The sequence below is a fragment of the Dromiciops gliroides genome, chromosome 1 (assembly GCF_019393635.1).
Source record: "Dromiciops gliroides isolate mDroGli1 chromosome 1, mDroGli1.pri, whole genome shotgun sequence".
Lineage (NCBI taxonomy): Eukaryota > Metazoa > Chordata > Mammalia > Microbiotheria > Microbiotheriidae > Dromiciops > Dromiciops gliroides.
Genome location: NC_057861.1, coordinates 401,779,452 through 401,797,457, shown reverse-complemented (window position 1 = coordinate 401,797,457; position 18,006 = coordinate 401,779,452). Strand labels below are relative to the sequence as shown.

General features: G+C 38.5%; 1 protein-coding gene across 1 annotated transcript; it reads left to right on the top strand.

Annotated features, from left to right (window-relative positions):
- The first annotated feature begins 991 nt into the window (after nt 1-991).
- On the top strand, nt 992-3,994 carry HSPB3 (heat shock protein family B (small) member 3). The gene has a single exon (XM_043976486.1). It carries the CDS (start codon nt 1,187-1,189, stop codon nt 1,631-1,633), a length of 447 nt encoding a protein of 148 aa, XP_043832421.1. The 5' UTR covers nt 992-1,186; the 3' UTR covers nt 1,634-3,994.
- Nucleotides 3,995-18,006: the final 14,012 nt, after the last annotated feature.

Below are 18,006 nucleotides of genomic sequence, written 5' to 3'. Positions count from 1 at the left end.
CTTGACCCTCATTACCTCACAAAAACAAAAAACACAAAAAAACCCAAACCAAACCAAAACAAAACTCATGCACTTTTGAGATTTACAAAGCACTTTCCTCCAAATTATTCTTTCCCTATAAACATACCCATATATGCATGAGTGCATGTCTATATAAGGTATATGTATATATATGTGGCTATATGTGTGCATGCAGGTACATATGCATGTATACAGGGTGTCCCAAAAGGTCTTGGTGCAGTTTTAAGCTATAATAGCTTAAAGCCTTGAATAGCTTAAAACTATAGTAAGACTTTTGGGATACCCTGTATATATAGCTGTAGGTTGTGCAGGTATTATTATTCCCATTTTACTGATGAAGAAGTAGAGGTTTTAAGACATTAAGCATCCGAGGTGAGATTCAAACCCAGGACTCCAAGTTCAGCATTATATACCTATAGTCTCCCCAAATAGAATGGAAAGTCCCTGAAGGCAGGGATTTTTCCTTTGTTGCCTTTGCATCACCAGTGTCAAGTGCAGTTGCTATTACAGTAGAGGGGCCTGGTAAATGTCTGTAGATTGATCTACTGTTGACCTCATTCCTAACTTTGCACTGGAGTTTTGGGATAAACCCTGCTCATAAGAGGGGACACTAACTTCCATTTGTAAGGGATGTACCTTTTTTTTTCAGGAAAATCATATGCCTTTTGAATTTCCCCAAACATCTCCAAGCGGCACATAGTTCTATCAGGACAGTGAGCCAGAAGCACAGTATTTGACAGTACCCAATTACAGAACACCCACAACCTCCTGTCTCTTTAGCTAAAGACTTTTTATACACATTCAAAGTCAAACACAAACACTTTTGGGGGAACTGATTTTCCTTTATAATAAAGAGAAAACTTTGCCAAAAATAACTGAGCATGTAACGATTGCAGTTATTTTTACCGTGGTAGCAGATGCTGGGAGTCTACTAAGGCAACTCCGAAACACGCTCTATAAATAGCAGCTTATTGTCAGTGTTTGTGAAAAGATGAAGAGTGTTTTGCTGTGTGATTCAGACTCAATTGAGTGGTGAAGTTCTGTCAGGGCTATAAACGAAAGGCAACTTCAACTGGAAAACCAGTGTGCAGAGGGCCGGCCAGGACCAGGTCACTACTGGACCCTGCTCTGAGACAGGCCGTTGAGAGCTCTTTCTGTGTCCATCATGGAAAGAATCATCATAAGGCATCCGATAGAAACTCCAGTACGCTACCAGGAGGAATTTGAAGCCCGAGGCCTTGAAGACTGCAGGCTGGATCACAGTTTGTATGCTCTGCCAGGGCCAACCACTGTGGACCTGGGGAAGGCCAGGTCAGCCCAGAATCCCGCAGAAGCTGAGAAGCAGCCAGCGGGGGACAGCAAACCTCGTTTTCAGATCCTGCTGGATGTGGTGCAGTTCCTCCCTGAAGATGTCATCATCCAGACTTTTGAAGGCTGGCTCCTGATCAAAGCTCAACACGGCACCAGAATGGATGAGCACGGGTTTGTCTCAAGAAGCTTCACCCGGCAATATAAGCTACCAGATGGCGTTGAAACCAAAGACATATCGGCTCTCTTCTGCCACGATGGCATTTTGGTGGTGGAAGTAAAAGACCATGGAAGGGTTAACTGAATTACTGCCACTTACTGCTAATAAGATAGTAGTGTGTGCCTTAGTGCAGGTCTGACTGACAGCGCTGTGTGATGAGAGCTTGCATGATTGTGGCCTCCTTGGCTGCATTTACAGTGGGGATTAAAAAAATATTTGAATATATTCCTTGGTACCTTGAGTTTGATTGTTCATTTTCTCTTAGTGGAAAATGGTTAGCAATTTTCCTACAGTACAGAGCTATGCTGCTTATGCAGCTGAAAACTTATGACAATTTGAGATAAGTATTTCTGATACCGTTGTAATGCAAAACAGGTGTGCTAACTGCAGTGCTAAGGCATGCAGGACTGAAATGGTAATAACCAGCTACGATAATTATACTAAGGAAAGGAATTAACATGACAATTTTGAAAAAAGAGTTGGAACCTCTGCAAAATATAGTGCTTCTGCTAACTTTGATTTTTTTTCACTTCAATGTATTTTTATCAAAATTGAGTCTGGTAGGGTGGCAAAAATGGAAAAAGCACTGGACCTGGAGTCAGGAGGCTTGATTTCAAATCCTTATTTTGCTATATACTTACTGTGTGACCTTGGGCAAGTAAGGTAATTTCATTTCTCGGGACCTTGATTTTCTCACCTGCAAAATGAAGAGATTGGATTAGAGGACCCCTTCTCACTCCAAATCTATGATTCTAGATAAACCTTTTTGTTTCTCCAATAGAAAGACAGTGCACATTTGTGGAATGTTTTTGCATCTGTAGGTTTGTTGTAAACAAAACCATATACCAGCTAAACTCTGATTGTAATGCCATCTGTGGACTTATAAGACTACACATTTGCTAAGGTTCTCATGATTGTTTTACAACTCAAAATACAGCTAGGAAACCATTTTTTAAAAACCTACTTATCCTTTTGAAAGCTTTGGTTAAAAAGACAATTATGAGACTTGGAAAAATTGACAATATCCAGAAAATGGCAAATGCTTATTCATTGTCTCCAGATAATCCTTCTATCTTTAAATATTCTAACAGACAGCCAGGAATTTAAAAAAGAAAAGAAAAAGATTTGTCACATAGTCATAAATACCACTGTGCTTACACAGCATGCCTCGTAGCGATCATATTACAGCTTGCCCTCTCTTAACCAGTTAGCTTATTCAAAAGAACAAAAATTAAGACTTTAGTAAAAGTATATGCTTATTGTTTTATGAAGGTCGATTCCAATAGCTGGTCTGTTGCATTGCACAAATTTACTATATCCTTGCTGTAAACGCTAAACATTTCTTGGGGGGTGGGGGGGTGGCCGTGTAGGAAGGGACTTGGCTACCTCCTTTCATATGTACTTACAAGAAGCATGACTGCAGTTCTATGAATAGAAGAGGAATGCCTAATGGCCAGAGCCAAGCTAAATAGAGACTTTCCTGCTATCAGAACACTGTGTGATCAAATTCAATCAATTTTTGATTAAATTAATTAACAATACAAAAGGAAAGGACATAAGGAAAAGGGAAAAGACAATATAATGAAAAACAACATTCTAACTCAAAACAAAGATTTCCTCCAGGATTAAAGCAGTAGAGATGATATGTGCTTCTGTATTCTGTGGATGTGTGCTTATATTATAAAGTTTTGCAATCAACTGTCCCAAAATGAATATCAGTGATTTTCTCTGTAGTTACCTTAGGGGATTGCTCTCATATTCCATTAATTGAAGCATTCATGCTAAAAAATCCAGCTGATTGCTATGGGAGTTATTATTTATATAACCAATATTACTCCTTACAGTGGTTCCCCTCCTTTTTCAAAGCACTGGGGTTACATAAAACCTTTAATCATTAGTAAGTGAGCCAGGTGGTGGCAAGAGCATTGAATTTGGAGAAGGAAATTCTGGGTTCAAATCTTGACTCTTCTACTAAGTACCTGTGTGAATTTAGGTAAGATAATTTATCTCTGTAGGTTTCAATGTTCTCATCTACAAAATTAGGAGATTGTATCAAATCATCTCTAAGGTGATGTGGCTCTAAAGCCCATGGAACATAATATTCAGTAAAATTTGAAAGCTAAGTAAAAATTATTTCTGTATGTCAGTAAACGTTTCAAAACCTGTTGAATGATGAAAACTCTGATGATGGTGATGCTTCAAGAACTAAATGTGGATATGCAACAAGAAATGGTCCCTAGTGAAGTGACTTGAACTGGTCACAAATAACTGCAGCCTGTGTTCCTGAGTAGATATATCCCTTTAAAGTATCCCTTCTCTAGAAACAAAATGACTTGTGTATTTTCATTTTTTGTTCCTTTTCTCAAGAAGATGAAGTAGATGTTTTGTTTTGATGGTCTGAGATGATCTGTTATCTGTGAAGCTTAAAATAAAACACGGCTAGGGGCAGCTAGGTGGCGCAGTGGATAGAGCACTGGCCCTGGAATCAGGAGTACCTGAGTTCAAATCTGATCTCAGACACTTAACACTTACTAGCTGTGTGACCCTGGGCAAGTCACTTAACCCCAATTGCCTCACTAAAAACAAACAAAATAAAACATGGCCATGCTCATAACCATAAATAGGAATTCTTGTACCTCAGCTAAATTCAGTTAGAGTGAGGAATGTATGTGGTGGTGGCACAGAGAACAGTAGAATTGTAGGTGCAGTTGTGCTAGAAGGGGAGGACAACTCATCCCTTAGAGAGTCTAGCCTATACTAGGGGGATTGGGAGGAAGCCAAACCCAAAGGGAGGCCTGTCTTGGTGACAAACCATTGGGGATGAACCCAGAGATTGTGACACCACACAGATACCCAACTGGTGGAGGACTACACGCAGTGTGGGGATGGTGATCTCCAAAGGAAGAAAGCACACCCACAATCCTCCCCACTGGGGAGGAAGCATGCCGTCCTTCCATTTCAGTACCCTGTAGCAAAATCTCAGTTACCCTGTGCTAGTTATAACATTGAGTAGGTTATGCTGCATTTTTAATCTTTTTTTTTTAAGTGAGGCAATTGGGGTTAAGTGACTTGCCCAGGGTCACACAGCTAGTAAGTGTGTAAAGTGTCTGAGGCCGGATTTGAACTCAGGTACTCCCGACTCCAGGGCCGGTGCTCTATCCACTGAGCCACCTAGCTGCCCTGGTTATGCTGCATTTTTAGAATTGAGAATTGCCTTCACTTATTCTGATGTTTCATCATGGCACGTGGGCTTCAGAGCACAAGCTTTGACAGGTCCTATCAAGCCGAAAAGGTTTGTGATGTCCAGTGATAGGCAGTTGGGATAAATTTAAGTTTGGAGAAGTTCATCTCTAGGAAATCTGGTTACCACAGGATAGATTTTGACAAAGCAACTCAAAAAACCTTGCCTAAGGCATTAAGTGGTTGCAATGTGCATCAATGGAGGGAGTGTCCACACTATGGACTTGAGCCTTGAAATTCTGAGAACTGAATTTATGGACACTATAGATTGATTGCTGCTAATCCTTTTGAGATGTAACGATTGGAATGACGCCACCTGCTGGAGACTTACTGTAGAAGAGTTCCACCCATGAAGCGAAGGTCTTTGAGGGCAAGACCAGGAGTCTTTTCTTTGGCGTCAGGAAGTGAGGTTGGCTAGTGGGAGGAAGAAGGAAGAGACTAGCGCTCTGTCTGGGTTTTTTTCCTTTGGACTCTGGTGGAGAGTGGAGCTAGAAATGTGCTCTTCCTTTAATAGATAGATGAATGTAGGCCTTTCTCTCTCTTTACCAAATTCTTATCCTCCTTAATAAATGCTTAAAAGTCTAACTCTTGCTAAAGCTTATAATTTATTGGCGACCACTCATTAGATATTTTAGATAGTTTAGCTAGAATTTTAGCCCTTAACAGAGATATTCACTTACTTTTCTTTTTTTATAACAGTTTTCTTTTTATATCATTAAACATTTCCCAATTACACATACAAAAATTTTAATATTAATTTTTAAAAATTTTGAGTTCCAAATTCTCTTCCTTCCCCCCTTGAGAAGGCAAGCAATTTTATATTGATTATAATGCACGAAGTCATGCAAAACATACTTCTATGCCAGCCATGTTATAAAAAAAAACACAGACCAAAAAAATGAAAAATAAAGAAATATTTTTAAAGTATGCTTCAATCTGGATTCAAAGTTCATTGTCTCTCTGGTGGCAGATCACATTTTTCATCACAGGTTTTTTGGAATTGTCTTGGATTACTGTTTTGATCAGAGTAGCTAGTAGTGGATCATCCTTATAATACTGCTATTACTGTGTACAGTGTTTTCCTGGTTCTGCTCACTTAACTCTGCATCAGTTCATACATCTTCCCAGGTTTTTCTGAGAGCATACTGCTCATCCTTTCTTGTAGCACAATAATATCCCATCACAATCATATACCACAACTTGTTAGCCATTCTCCAATTGATGGGCATCCCCTCAATTTCCAATTCTTAGCTGCCACAAAAAGAGCTAACTGCTATAAATATTTTTGTATATATAGGTCCTTTCCCGTTTTCTTTGATCTCTTGGGAGAGAGATATAGTAGTGGTATTGCCTGGTCAAAGGGTATGCACAATTTTAGAGCTCTTTGGTCATAGTTCTAAATGGTTCAGAATGTTCTTCAGAATGGTTGGATTCATTCACAACAGTGCATTAGTGTCTTTTCCACATCCCCTCCAGCATTTGCCATTCTCTTTTTCTGTCATATTAACCAATTTGATAGGTGTGAGGTGAATAGTTCAGAGTCGTTTTAATGTGCATCTCTCTAATCAGTAGTAATTTAAAGCATTGTTATGTGGCTATTTGTAACTTTGATTTCTTCATCTGAAAACTGCCTTTTCATATCCTTTGACCATTTATAAATTGGGGAACGATCTTATTTTTTATAAATTTGGCTCAAATCCCTATATTTGAGAAATGAAGTCTTTATCAGAGAAACTTGCTGTTAAATTTCCCCCCTTGTTTCTTATTTTTCCTTCTAATTTTGACTGTATGAATTTTGTTTGTGGGCTTCACTTTAAAAAGAAAATAGGAATCCTAAACTTGAACAAAGGTACTATTGCTATCAAGTTAATTGCCCCCTCCTTCCCTTTTCTCATCTTCTGCCTCTTTCCCAATATATACCAACATAGCTTCTTACAAACATTTTTTTTAGAATTCTGGTAGGCTTCTCTTACTTCTTCAGAAGTTGTTTCAAATTTTTACTCAATGTTGGGACCAAATCCTCTTGACACAAATGATACTTTTATGAATAGTTTTTCTTTTTGCCATTACACTTTGTAATCTATATGTTCACCCATTTCAGAAGCAAAAAACCCCAAATATTATGAAAAAGGAGGTTAATCTAAGGCATTCCCCAAGATTGGGGGTGGAGGGAAGGAGGATGAAATGCTTTGCTTTTGAAGTATACTTTCATGTCACTGAGGATCATTTTATGTTGCTCCTTAAAATGTCTCTTGAATATTTTATTTTATTTTGAGGGTTAAGTGACTTGCCCAAGGTCACACAGCTAGTAAGTGTCAAGTGTCTGAGGCCAAATTTGAACTCAGGTACTCCTGAATCCAGGGTCGATGCTTTATCCACTGCGCCATCTAGCTGCCCTCTTGAATAGTTTTATTGAAATAGTTTTTTAAAAAACCAAAACACTTAGAAACAGCGATTAAGCTCTAGGAGAATATGGTACACACACATGCATAAACACATAAATGCATATACATATATGTATACTTATTGAATTGGATTACCAGGCATTTTCAAAGTTTTGGAGGGTTTTTGTTTGTTTTGCACAATTCAACTTTAGAAATAGATTATATTTCAATGTATAATGATGAAAAGTAAACTAACATGCACCTCATTGAGTGCACAAGCTTGGGCAGATTTTCCATTCTGGGGCTTCTCTAGGTCTTTGGTATCTATTGATCTCTCTCTTTTAGACTCAGCTTAACTTCAGCTGAGAATTCGTTTGTGGCAAGTATTGGCTCTGCAGCATTGGCTGAATTCCAATCTGGGAAGTCATAGCCTCTCCCCAACCCTTCATACACCCCACCCCCATCACTACTTATCCAGAAATACCATACCAGTGTTCTTTGCTGAAGAAGCAGCTGCCAGGCAAATACCATACCATCAAAAGCTCTGCTCTTCAAAAGGATGGGGCTCCCTAAGGTCCTTTATCTTTCCAAGCCCAAGTCATATTATCTTCTAGATTCCCCCAAACAACATTCAGATCCTTTGAAATTTAAATATTGGTTTAATTCTTCTTTGTTGTTGTTTTTTTTTAATGAGATGAGAAAAAAAGTATGACACAACCCCCAATCCACTTTGGTCTTTCAATCTGACAATAATTTCTAAATAGCTATGCTATTCTCATTTTCCTTGTCTGGAAAATAGGAAGTAAACTTTGTTTCTGATCTTACTCCCTAGCACCAAAATGACTTGGTTCTTTCAACTTTCAGAGACTGTAACCCCATTCATTAAACTATAAAATAGTTTGAAAAGGTAATCAATTTCAAAAGACTCAAGAACTCTGATCAACACACTCACCAATCACAATTCCTGCTGACTGAGGAGGAAACACAGTACACACCTAGAGATGATGAATTCAGAGCACAGATTGATATATAATTTCTTTTTTAGCTTAGCCATTGAAAGAATTTGTTTGGCTTAACTATATAGGTTTTTAACAGGTTTTGTTTTCCTTGTTTTCTCAACAGGAAGGGAGTGGTTAGGAGAGAAAGAAGGGTCTTCATTTGAAAAAAAAATTTTTTTAATGATTTTGGAATAAATATCTACAGTTATCTTTTCTACATAGTTTAGTACCTAGGTGGCAAAGGTGTATTTCAGGTTAAAATATAGAGATTATTTACTTTTAGCCTGTAGGGGGAGAAGGTGGTCCGTGAAGTCATTGATTAATTTGATAAATTCTCCAATCAGGGAGGTGAAAAACCCTTTGTTGGGAGGCATCCAAGGAAATGTGAGCATATCCAGTCGTGCTTTCCTGATAAGGGATGGGGAATCTAAAATGATTGGCTGACAGACTGAGGGGAATCCAGTTTCATCACAGGAGCTGCCAGTTCCTATGATATATAAATGTGTCACATACATGTGTTTTAACACAGATGAGGAAGTTTAGGGAGGTAGCTTCCCGTGTGTAATAAAGATATTCTCCCCACTTGTGATACAGATGAACCATGTGTGGGGATTCTGTAGTTGGGTAAGCACACATAAAGCAATTATATAACATAGAAAGTGAGCTCCATTGGTGGGTGAAATCTGGAGCTCCAATATAATAAACACACAAATGTAGAAATAAATTGGAAGGAGATGATGGAACCTAGGAGATGCTAAGAAGTGAGTCCCTCTCTTCTTCCAGGCTTTTGACAATTAGCAACAATCATCTAGGGAAAATTTATGCTAAGCGAGGAACCCAGGAGTGTACTGCCAAGGTATTCCAAAAGAACACTCTTATCCCTCTCAAATAACTCACTACTTGTCTAGGTAGAAAGTCTATGATTTTCATTGGGTTCCTATTCTCTCCTTAATTCTCACCTTGGATTAACTAATGGATTTTAGACCAGAGAGACACCGGGTTAGTAACTTTCTGAGGAAGAAATCATTTCTCAGTTGCTTCCATGACTAATGACTGCCTCTGAAACAGGAGGGAATTGGGTGAGTCTGTCACATTAGCCAGACCAAATTCTGTTGCCAACCTCTTTTACTCAAGTAACAACACACACAAAGGTTAGTAAGATAATTTTTTTTTAATCTAGTCATTGGAATACAAAATAGCTTGAAGTGACAGAAAGAAAGTACAGAGGGAGGGGAGGTAAGAAAGGCTGGCCAGTACAGTTGAATAACAAGCTAACAGTCAGTGCTAAGCACTTCTGATGCAAAGGCAAGAAATAGCTTTTTCTTTTGGCAGGGCAATCAGGGTTAAGTGACTTGCCCAGGGTCACACAGCTAGTAAGTGTCAAGTGTCTGAGGCCAGATTTGAACTCGGGTCCTTCTGAATCCAGGGCCAGTGCTTTATCCACTGCCACCTAGCTGCCCCCAAAAAAGCTATTTCTTAAACAAACAAACAAACAAACAAACAAACAAACTCGGGGGCAGCTAGGTGGCGCAGTGGATAAAGCACTGGCCCTGGATTCAAGAGGACCCGAGTTCAAATCTGGCCTCAGACACTTGACACTTACTAGCTGTGTGACCCTGGGCAAGTCACTTAACCCCCCATTACCCTGCAAAAAAAAGAAAAGAAAAAGAAATAGCTTTTTTTTTTCTTCCTAATTTAACACCAGAGTACTTCCTTCATGACTCTGGGTAGTCAGGGAGGGAGACAATCTTTTAGTGAACTGGTTCTGTTCAGCACCATAGCCCCTCATGGTCATGGACCAACACATCAGCCACACTGACCTTGGCAGTGACCAGCATCATAGTCTCTCTGAATAAAAGAATAGGGACAAATCTGGGCACCAGTGTCTTCCTATATGTGACCAATATGGTGGATACATATGTACGTATTGAACACATCTCCTCCTCCTCCTTGCATTTTTTTTCACAGAATTCTCTGAATGAAATCTCAGTCACATTTGCATTAGCCCTCCCAGGAATCCCTGTTACAAAGCATTTACAGTTATCCCTTCCACACTGCAACTTTCCCCATTGTGGTTTCAATATATTGGGGGTAGACATAGAAATTAAATGGGAATTTGTCAGGGTGGAGGCGGAGTTTTGTGGAAGCTTCAGACAACACACGAAGTCCAGTAGATGACACAGAAAAGGTTTAGAAACTCAGAAATGAATAAAATACATGTATAGAATTATATAATATCAACATATTTTATCTTTTAATACCATAATCAGACTTCTTTCTAGTAGGAAGAGCTAGCCCAAATATTTTACATGCATTTTCTAGATCATTGGAGCACCACATCCCCTAACCCCTTGTATGTGATTAACATACAAGTAAGGGATACAGTACAATACAGTACAAGTAAGGGATAACTGTATTGCTAGTGGATTCTGGAATGGTTGTGTATTACAGAAGTGAGCTCTTAAGACCAGTTCAGTCCTTTTTCACTTTGTCTCTGTTTGTCTCTACCTCTGTCTCTATCTCTTTGTCTATGTTTCTTCGTTACTGTCCATCTCTCTCAGTCTCCCTGTCTCTCTATTTCTGTTTTGTCTCTGTCTCTGTCTCTGTCTGTAACTCTCTCTTTCTCTCTCTCTGTCAGGCTTTGAGAACATGGACCAGAGATAGCAGAGTAGAGATGCATTCTGGGTGAGGGGTAAGGGGGCAAGGGAAACCTGTCCTCATCTGCTATTTTCTAACCATTAGAAGTTGATGGTAATTTGTGGCAGAAGCTCATGATAGAAATAAGTTGTCATATGCAAATACATGACATGTGTTTGTTCTGAAGGGACCCTATATGCATGAATAGTTTCTTCCTCCTAGGAACACACTTCATGTGTCTTCCCAGGTGTCTAGAGAGGGAATTATAGAACCTCAAGTTCCTGACTACCTTTTATTTTTTGGGTTCCCTTTCTGAACACTGGAGACCTAAGAGTGGACTTTCCCACCTCAAGAGCTGATAGCAACTGGGACACGGAGGAGATATTCCCTTCAAAAGAACATGGCACAGTGGATAAAGCACTGGCCCTGGATTCAGGAGGACCTGAGTTCAGATCCAGTCTCAGACACTTGACACTTAGTCACTGTGAGAAAGAAGGAAGGAGGAGGAGGAGGAGGAGATGGGGATGATGGAGGAAACAGAGGAGATGGAGATGATGGAGATGATGGAAATGATGAAGATGAGGATGAAAATGAAGAAGATGAAGATGAAGATGATGGCAGAAGCAGATATCTTCATGCCTGCTCAAGAGAGTTGAGGCTTACCTACGAGCAACTCCAGTTTTGAGAGTTTAGTATGAGAATTTAGGCAACAATAGGTGAGGGCAGAAGACTAGACAGAGAGCTTTTAAAAACTTGGTCTCAGAAAAGGAGTTACCAAGGGGGACGGCACAATAAAAACAAAAAACCTCCTGGAACTGATGGATTCCCAGAAGAAGAATTCTACCAAACTTTTAGTATATATACTTCACAAGTTATACTCAAGAATTAAGAAAGAACCCTCCCTAAATCCTTTTATGAGACAAACATAGTCCTAATACCTAAACCAGGGAAAGATAAACATGGAAAGAAAATGAACAATGTTCATTAACGAACAATGACTCAAAAATTTTAAACAAAATTCTATCAAATAGGTTATAGTGATTTATCCAATAAATCATTCATTATGATAAAGTGGGATTTATATCAGAAATGTGAGGATAGTTCAACATTAGGGAAACAATATAATTAATCAAATTAAAAACCAAAACATACCAAATCATATTGTCATTTCAATAGATGCAGAAAAAGCCTTTGACAAAGCACAATACTCTTTTATGCTAAAAAACAAAACAAAACAAAAAACCTGCAAAATATTGGTTCCAATGAGAAGGGCATTGCTTGTTTCAGGCCCTAGAGTATGTGTTGGGGTTAAATCAGAAATAGTACTTGGAGCTGTAGAGAAACAGATATACTGTTTCACAGTTGGTGGAGCTGTGAATTGAATTCAGTCATTCTGGTAAACAAGTTGAAATTTTATGAGAAATTTGACTAAACAGAGGATCTCACTACCTTGGGAACATACCCCGAAGAAGAAGTCAAGAGAAAAAAAATTCTCAAATATATTTATATAATAATATATTTGAAATTTTATATACATGTATATATATGTGTGTGTGTGTGTCTTTGTGTATGTGTTAACATACCTCATGAATATGAAGTAGAAGTGATAAATAGATTTAAGGGATTAGATTTGTTAAGAGTGCCCAAAGAACTATGGACAGAGGTTCTCCACATTGTTTAGGAGGAAGCAACAAAAACATCCCAAAGAAAAAAAAGAGCAAGAATGGAAAATGGCTGTCTGATGAGGCTTTACAAATATCTGAGGAAAGAAGGAAAGTGAAAGTGAAAGGAGAAAGGGAAATATCTACTCAATTGAATGCAGAATTCTGGAGAATAGCAAGGAGAGATAAGAAGGTTTTCTTAAATGAATAATGTAAAGAAATAACAATAGAATCGGAAAGACAAGAGATCTCTTTAAGAAAATTAAAATTATCATGAGAATGTTTCATGCAAAAATGGTCACAATAAAAGACAAAAATGGTAGGTACTTAACAAGCAGAAAGAATATAGAAAACAGGGGCAGCTAGGTGGTGCAGTGGATAAAGCACCAGCCCTGGATTCAGGAGGACCTGAGTTCAAATCCAGCCTCAGACACTTGACACTTACTAGCTGTGTGACCCTAGGCAAGTCACTTAACCTTCATTGACCCACAACACAAACAAACAAAAAGAATATACAAAATAACAGAAGAAAGAATACACAAAATAACAGAAAAAAAAGAATATACAAAAGGACTATACAAGAAAGATCTTAACATCACTGATAACTAAGATGGTGTGGTTACTGATCTAGAGCCAGACATCCTGGAGAATAAAGTCAAGTGGACCTTAGGAAGCATGCTAACAATAAGACTAGTGAAAGCAATGGAATTCCAGCTGAGTTATTTAAAATCCTAAAAGAGGATGCTATTAAAGTGCTGCACTCAATACGCCAGCAAATATGGAAAACTCAACAGTGACCACTGGACTGGGGAAAGATCAGTTCATGTCCCAATCCTAAAGAAGGGCAATGCCAAGGATTGTTCAAATAACCAAAGAATTGCACTCACTTCACATGCCAGCAAGGTTATGCTTAAGATTCTGCAAGCTAGGTTTCAGCAATAAGTGAAATGAGAATGACCAGAAGAGCAGACTGGTTTTCAAAGATGCAGAGGAACTAGAAACCAAATTGCAAACATTTGCTGGATTTTGGGGAAAGCAGAAAAAGATCTACTTCTGCTTCATTGACCATTGTGGATCACAATAAAATGTAGCAAATTCTCAAAGAGATGGAAGTGTCAGATCATCTTGCTTGTCTCCTGAGGAACCTCTACAAAGGTAAAAAAACAAAAAACAAAAAAACAGTTAGGGGCCAGCTAGGTGGTACAGTGGATAAAGCACTGACCCTGGATTCAGGAGGACCTGAGTTCAAATCACACACATGACACTTGCTAGCTGTGTGACCCTGGGCAAGTCATTTAACCTTCATTGCTCCGTGCAAAAAAAAAAAAATTAAAAAGCAACAATTAGAACTGAACATGGAACAACTGATTGGTCTAAGATGTGAAAAAGAGGATTAACTTATATGCAAAGTACATCATGGGAAATGCCAGACTGGATGAATCAAAAGCCAGAATTAAGGTTGCTGGCAGAAAGATAAACAATCTCAGTTATGTACCCAATATCACTTGGATGGCAGAAAATGAAGAAGAATTAAGAAGCCTCTTGATGAGGGTGAAAGAGGAGAGTATAAAGTTGGCTTGAAGCTTAACATTAAAACAAAACAACAACAAACCCCTAAGATCATGGCAACTAGTCTCATCACTTCCTGGCAAATAGTGGGAAAAGAAATGGAAGCAGTGCCATATTTTACATTCTTGGGCTCAAAGATCACTGCAGATGGTGACTGAAGTCATAAAATTAGACTGTTTGCTCCCAGGAAGGAAAGCCATGGCAAATCTGGACAACATACTAAAAAGTAGAGACATCACCTTGACAACAAAGGTCCATACAGTCAAAGCTATGGCTGTTAGAGTTGAACTATAAGGAAAACTAAGTGCCACAGAATTGATGATTTCAAATTGTGGTGCTGGAGAAGACTTTTTTTTTTTTTGGGTGAGGCAATTGGGGTTAAGTGACTTGCTCAGGGTCACACAGCTAGTGTTAAGTGTCTGATGCCGGATTTGAACTCAGGTCCTTCTGAATCTAGGGCTGGTACTCTATACACTGCGCCACCTAGCTGCCCTGTGGAGAAGACTTTTAGAATCCCTTGGATGAGAAGATCAAATCAGTCAATACTTAAAGAAATGAATTCAAACTACTCACTAGAAGGTCAAATACTAAAGCTGCAATTAAATAATTTGGCCACATAATGAGATGACAGGACTCATTGGAAAAGACCCTTATATTGGGAAAGATTGAAAGCAAAAGGAAAAGGGGATGGCAGAGGATGAAATGGTTTGATAGTGTCATGAAAACAATGAACATGAACTTGGACAGATTTAGAAAGATAGTGGAGAATACAAGGTAATGGTGTGCTATGGTCCAAGCGTTCATGTAGAATCGGGCAAGGCTGAATGACTGAACAAAAAGATGATAGATGATAGAGAGCTAGAGAGAGAGAAAGTATATTTACATATATATGCATACATACATACACACAATTAATAGTGGGAAAGGGAATAAGTATTTATTACTTATTTATGTGCCAGGCATTATGCTGAATGCTTTTCAAAATTATCTCATTTTGATCTTATTAATTAATAGCAGTACTTTTTGTGGTGGCAAAGAACTAGAAACAAATTGGGTACCCATTAATAAAGGAATAGCTGAACAAACTGCTAGTTAGTCACCAAGGATTTATTAAACACTTACTATGTGCAGGTGCTGTGCTAAACACAGCACAAAAATAAAAATAGTCCCTGCTCTCATTCTAATGAGAGAAGATAACATGAAAAGAGATCTTAAATTCAGGAGTGGGGAGGAAGAGATAAATTGGAGGGGTGGGAAAAGGTCTTGATAATAAAGGATGGCTGGTCTGGGGCTTTTTCCCAGATGGTGGTATATTAGTGTAATTAATTACCATATAGTAAGAAATGACAAATATAAGGATTTCAGATAACTATGGGAAGATTTATATGAACTAGTATTGATGGTTGCAGAGTGATATAAGTAGAACCAGGAAAACAACACACTTGATGACTATGATAATGTAAATGAAAAGAACAATAAAAGGAAAACAAATTTTTAATAATTGTAGTGACTTAAATTTTAATTTTGGCGTAGTCTGCCATCTTGAAATAAAATAACTGATACTTTTAAGTAAAAAGGGGGGGGGGCAGCTAGGTGGTGCAGTGGATAAAGCACTGGCCCTGGATTCAGGAGTACCTGAGTTCAAATCCAGCCTCAGACACTTGACACTTACTAGCTATGTGACCCTGGGCAAGTCACTTAACCCCCATTGCCCCGCCAAAATAATAATAATAATAATAATTATTATTATTATTATAGTGACGAATCTTGAGTACAGACTAGATAATGAAACATATTTTCCTTTTCTTGACAGAAAGGTAGGGTACTACAGGGACAAGGTAGACAATAACTGTCACATGCAGTCACTTCACTGGTTGTTTCTGCTCCACTATTTTTGTTGTTGTTATAAGGGAGGATTCAGTGCTGGTGGGTTTGGGGGATATATCTAGAAAACAATCACTTAATCAATAAGATATAAAAATAAAAGACACCAATAATTATGTGAGATTTTTCCTTTTATTCTTTCACACTTGGATGCTGTGTTAGGCATTTGCTCCCAAACATAGGAATTGAAATGAATAGGAGAAAATGAACTCAAATATCCTCATTTAAAAATTCCTTGTGTTCACAAAGGTGGCTATCATTCTGACTGATGCAGTTAAGTGGCCCTAATTTACACATTGCCTAATAATATCCACCATGCAGCTTTCTCCACCATCCCTTGTGGAATTTGTAATTCTGACTCCTTAGAGATTGTAATATTCAAGATTTATAGTCATATAGTATCATTAGGACAGCTGGTGGCACAGTGGATAGAGAGCTAGGCCTGGAGCATGGAAGACTTAATCTTCCTGAGTTCAAATCTGGCCTCAGGCACTTACTAGCTGTGTGACCCTATCTACCTCAGTTTCCTCATCTGTAAAATGAGCTGGAGAAGGAAATGGCAAACCGCTCCAGTATCTTTGACAAGAAAATTCCAAATGGGGTCACAAAGAGTTGGACATGACCTAACAACAAAAATTATTATGCATTGTTTGCTGATTCTGGACTTTCATAAGACTTTGTTTCTAATTCCCCTAAGTACTTTGCCTTCATGTTTTATTGCCCCTATTCTTCTATCTCTCTCAGTGCCTAGCAGAAAGCTGGTGCTCAATAACAGTTTATAGAATTGAATTATTCATATTTCCTCAATTGATCCCACTAATTGATGGCCTAGAAAAATAGCAACAAGATCTCATTGAATATGGAGCTTCAGCCATAACCAACTAGGGTAACCATTTGATTCCTGAACTAATCAAAACCATATATGAAGCTCTCCCTGATCCTGCTATTACTTGGGCTCCAGCTCCTACCAAATAAAATTGTCCTTATAATGTTTTTTATTTTTTATTTATTTTTATTTATTTATCCGTTTGTTTGTTTGTTGGTGAGGCAATTGGGGTTAAGTGACTTGCCCAGGGTCACACAGCTAGTAATTGTTAAGTGTCTGAGGTTGGATTTGAACTCAGGTCCTCCTGAATATAGGGCTGGTTCTCTATCCAAAATTGTCCTTATGATGGGGAAGTGGATAAAAGACAGAGAGAGAAACAGAAAGAGAGACAGAGAGAGACAAAGACAGAAGCAGACAGAAAGGCCTAATATCGTGCAAAAAAAAAAAAGCCAGGTAACAAAATAAATCCTCATATTATCTAAGCTATGTTATCACTCAAAAAATATCTTTTGTGGAACATATAATATAACTTTTCTCTCTGAGAGATTGTTTTGTTTTTAAAGAGGACAAAATGTTAAAATGTTATTCATGGTAATTATTGGTTCTGAGCTGGAGGCTTTTTAGCTAATGAAATTAACCAGCTGATTTATTCTTGGACTGCAGTACTAATGAAAAAAAAGAAATGTGTCTTAACAGCAGGCTCAACTGGGGAACAACAGCTGCTCCAGGCTCCCAAGAGCAAGAGAAGCAATTCAAAACCTTATTCCTGCCAAGAGACTTTTATCACTTAATGGGGCCTGGTCTCTGACTCAGTAGAAATGAGAGATGAGAAAAAACATGGAATAATAGGAAGGGTTGGTAATATCTATTTGGGTTTGGGCCCTTTTTAGCTGGAATGATTTTACATTTTGTAGACTTAAGAAGCTAATTAGTAGATACTGTTGCAGGATAGAGATGATTTTTTCCTTCAAAATTGTATAGAAATCTGCCTTCATTAAAATATGATGATGGGGGCAGCTAGGTGGCCCAGTAAATAAAGCACCAGCCCTGGATTCAGGAGGACCTGAGTTCAAATCCAATCTCAGACACTTGACACTTACTAGCTGTGTGACCCTGGGCAAGTCACTTAACCCTCATTGTCCCAGCTCCCCCCCCAAATATGATGTATACTCCTCTTCACCCCTCCACCCTGCCCCCAATTTGAAGGTTAGGAACTGGTTTGCTTTGTTTTAGGAGTAGGAAAGCTGAGTTCTGCAAG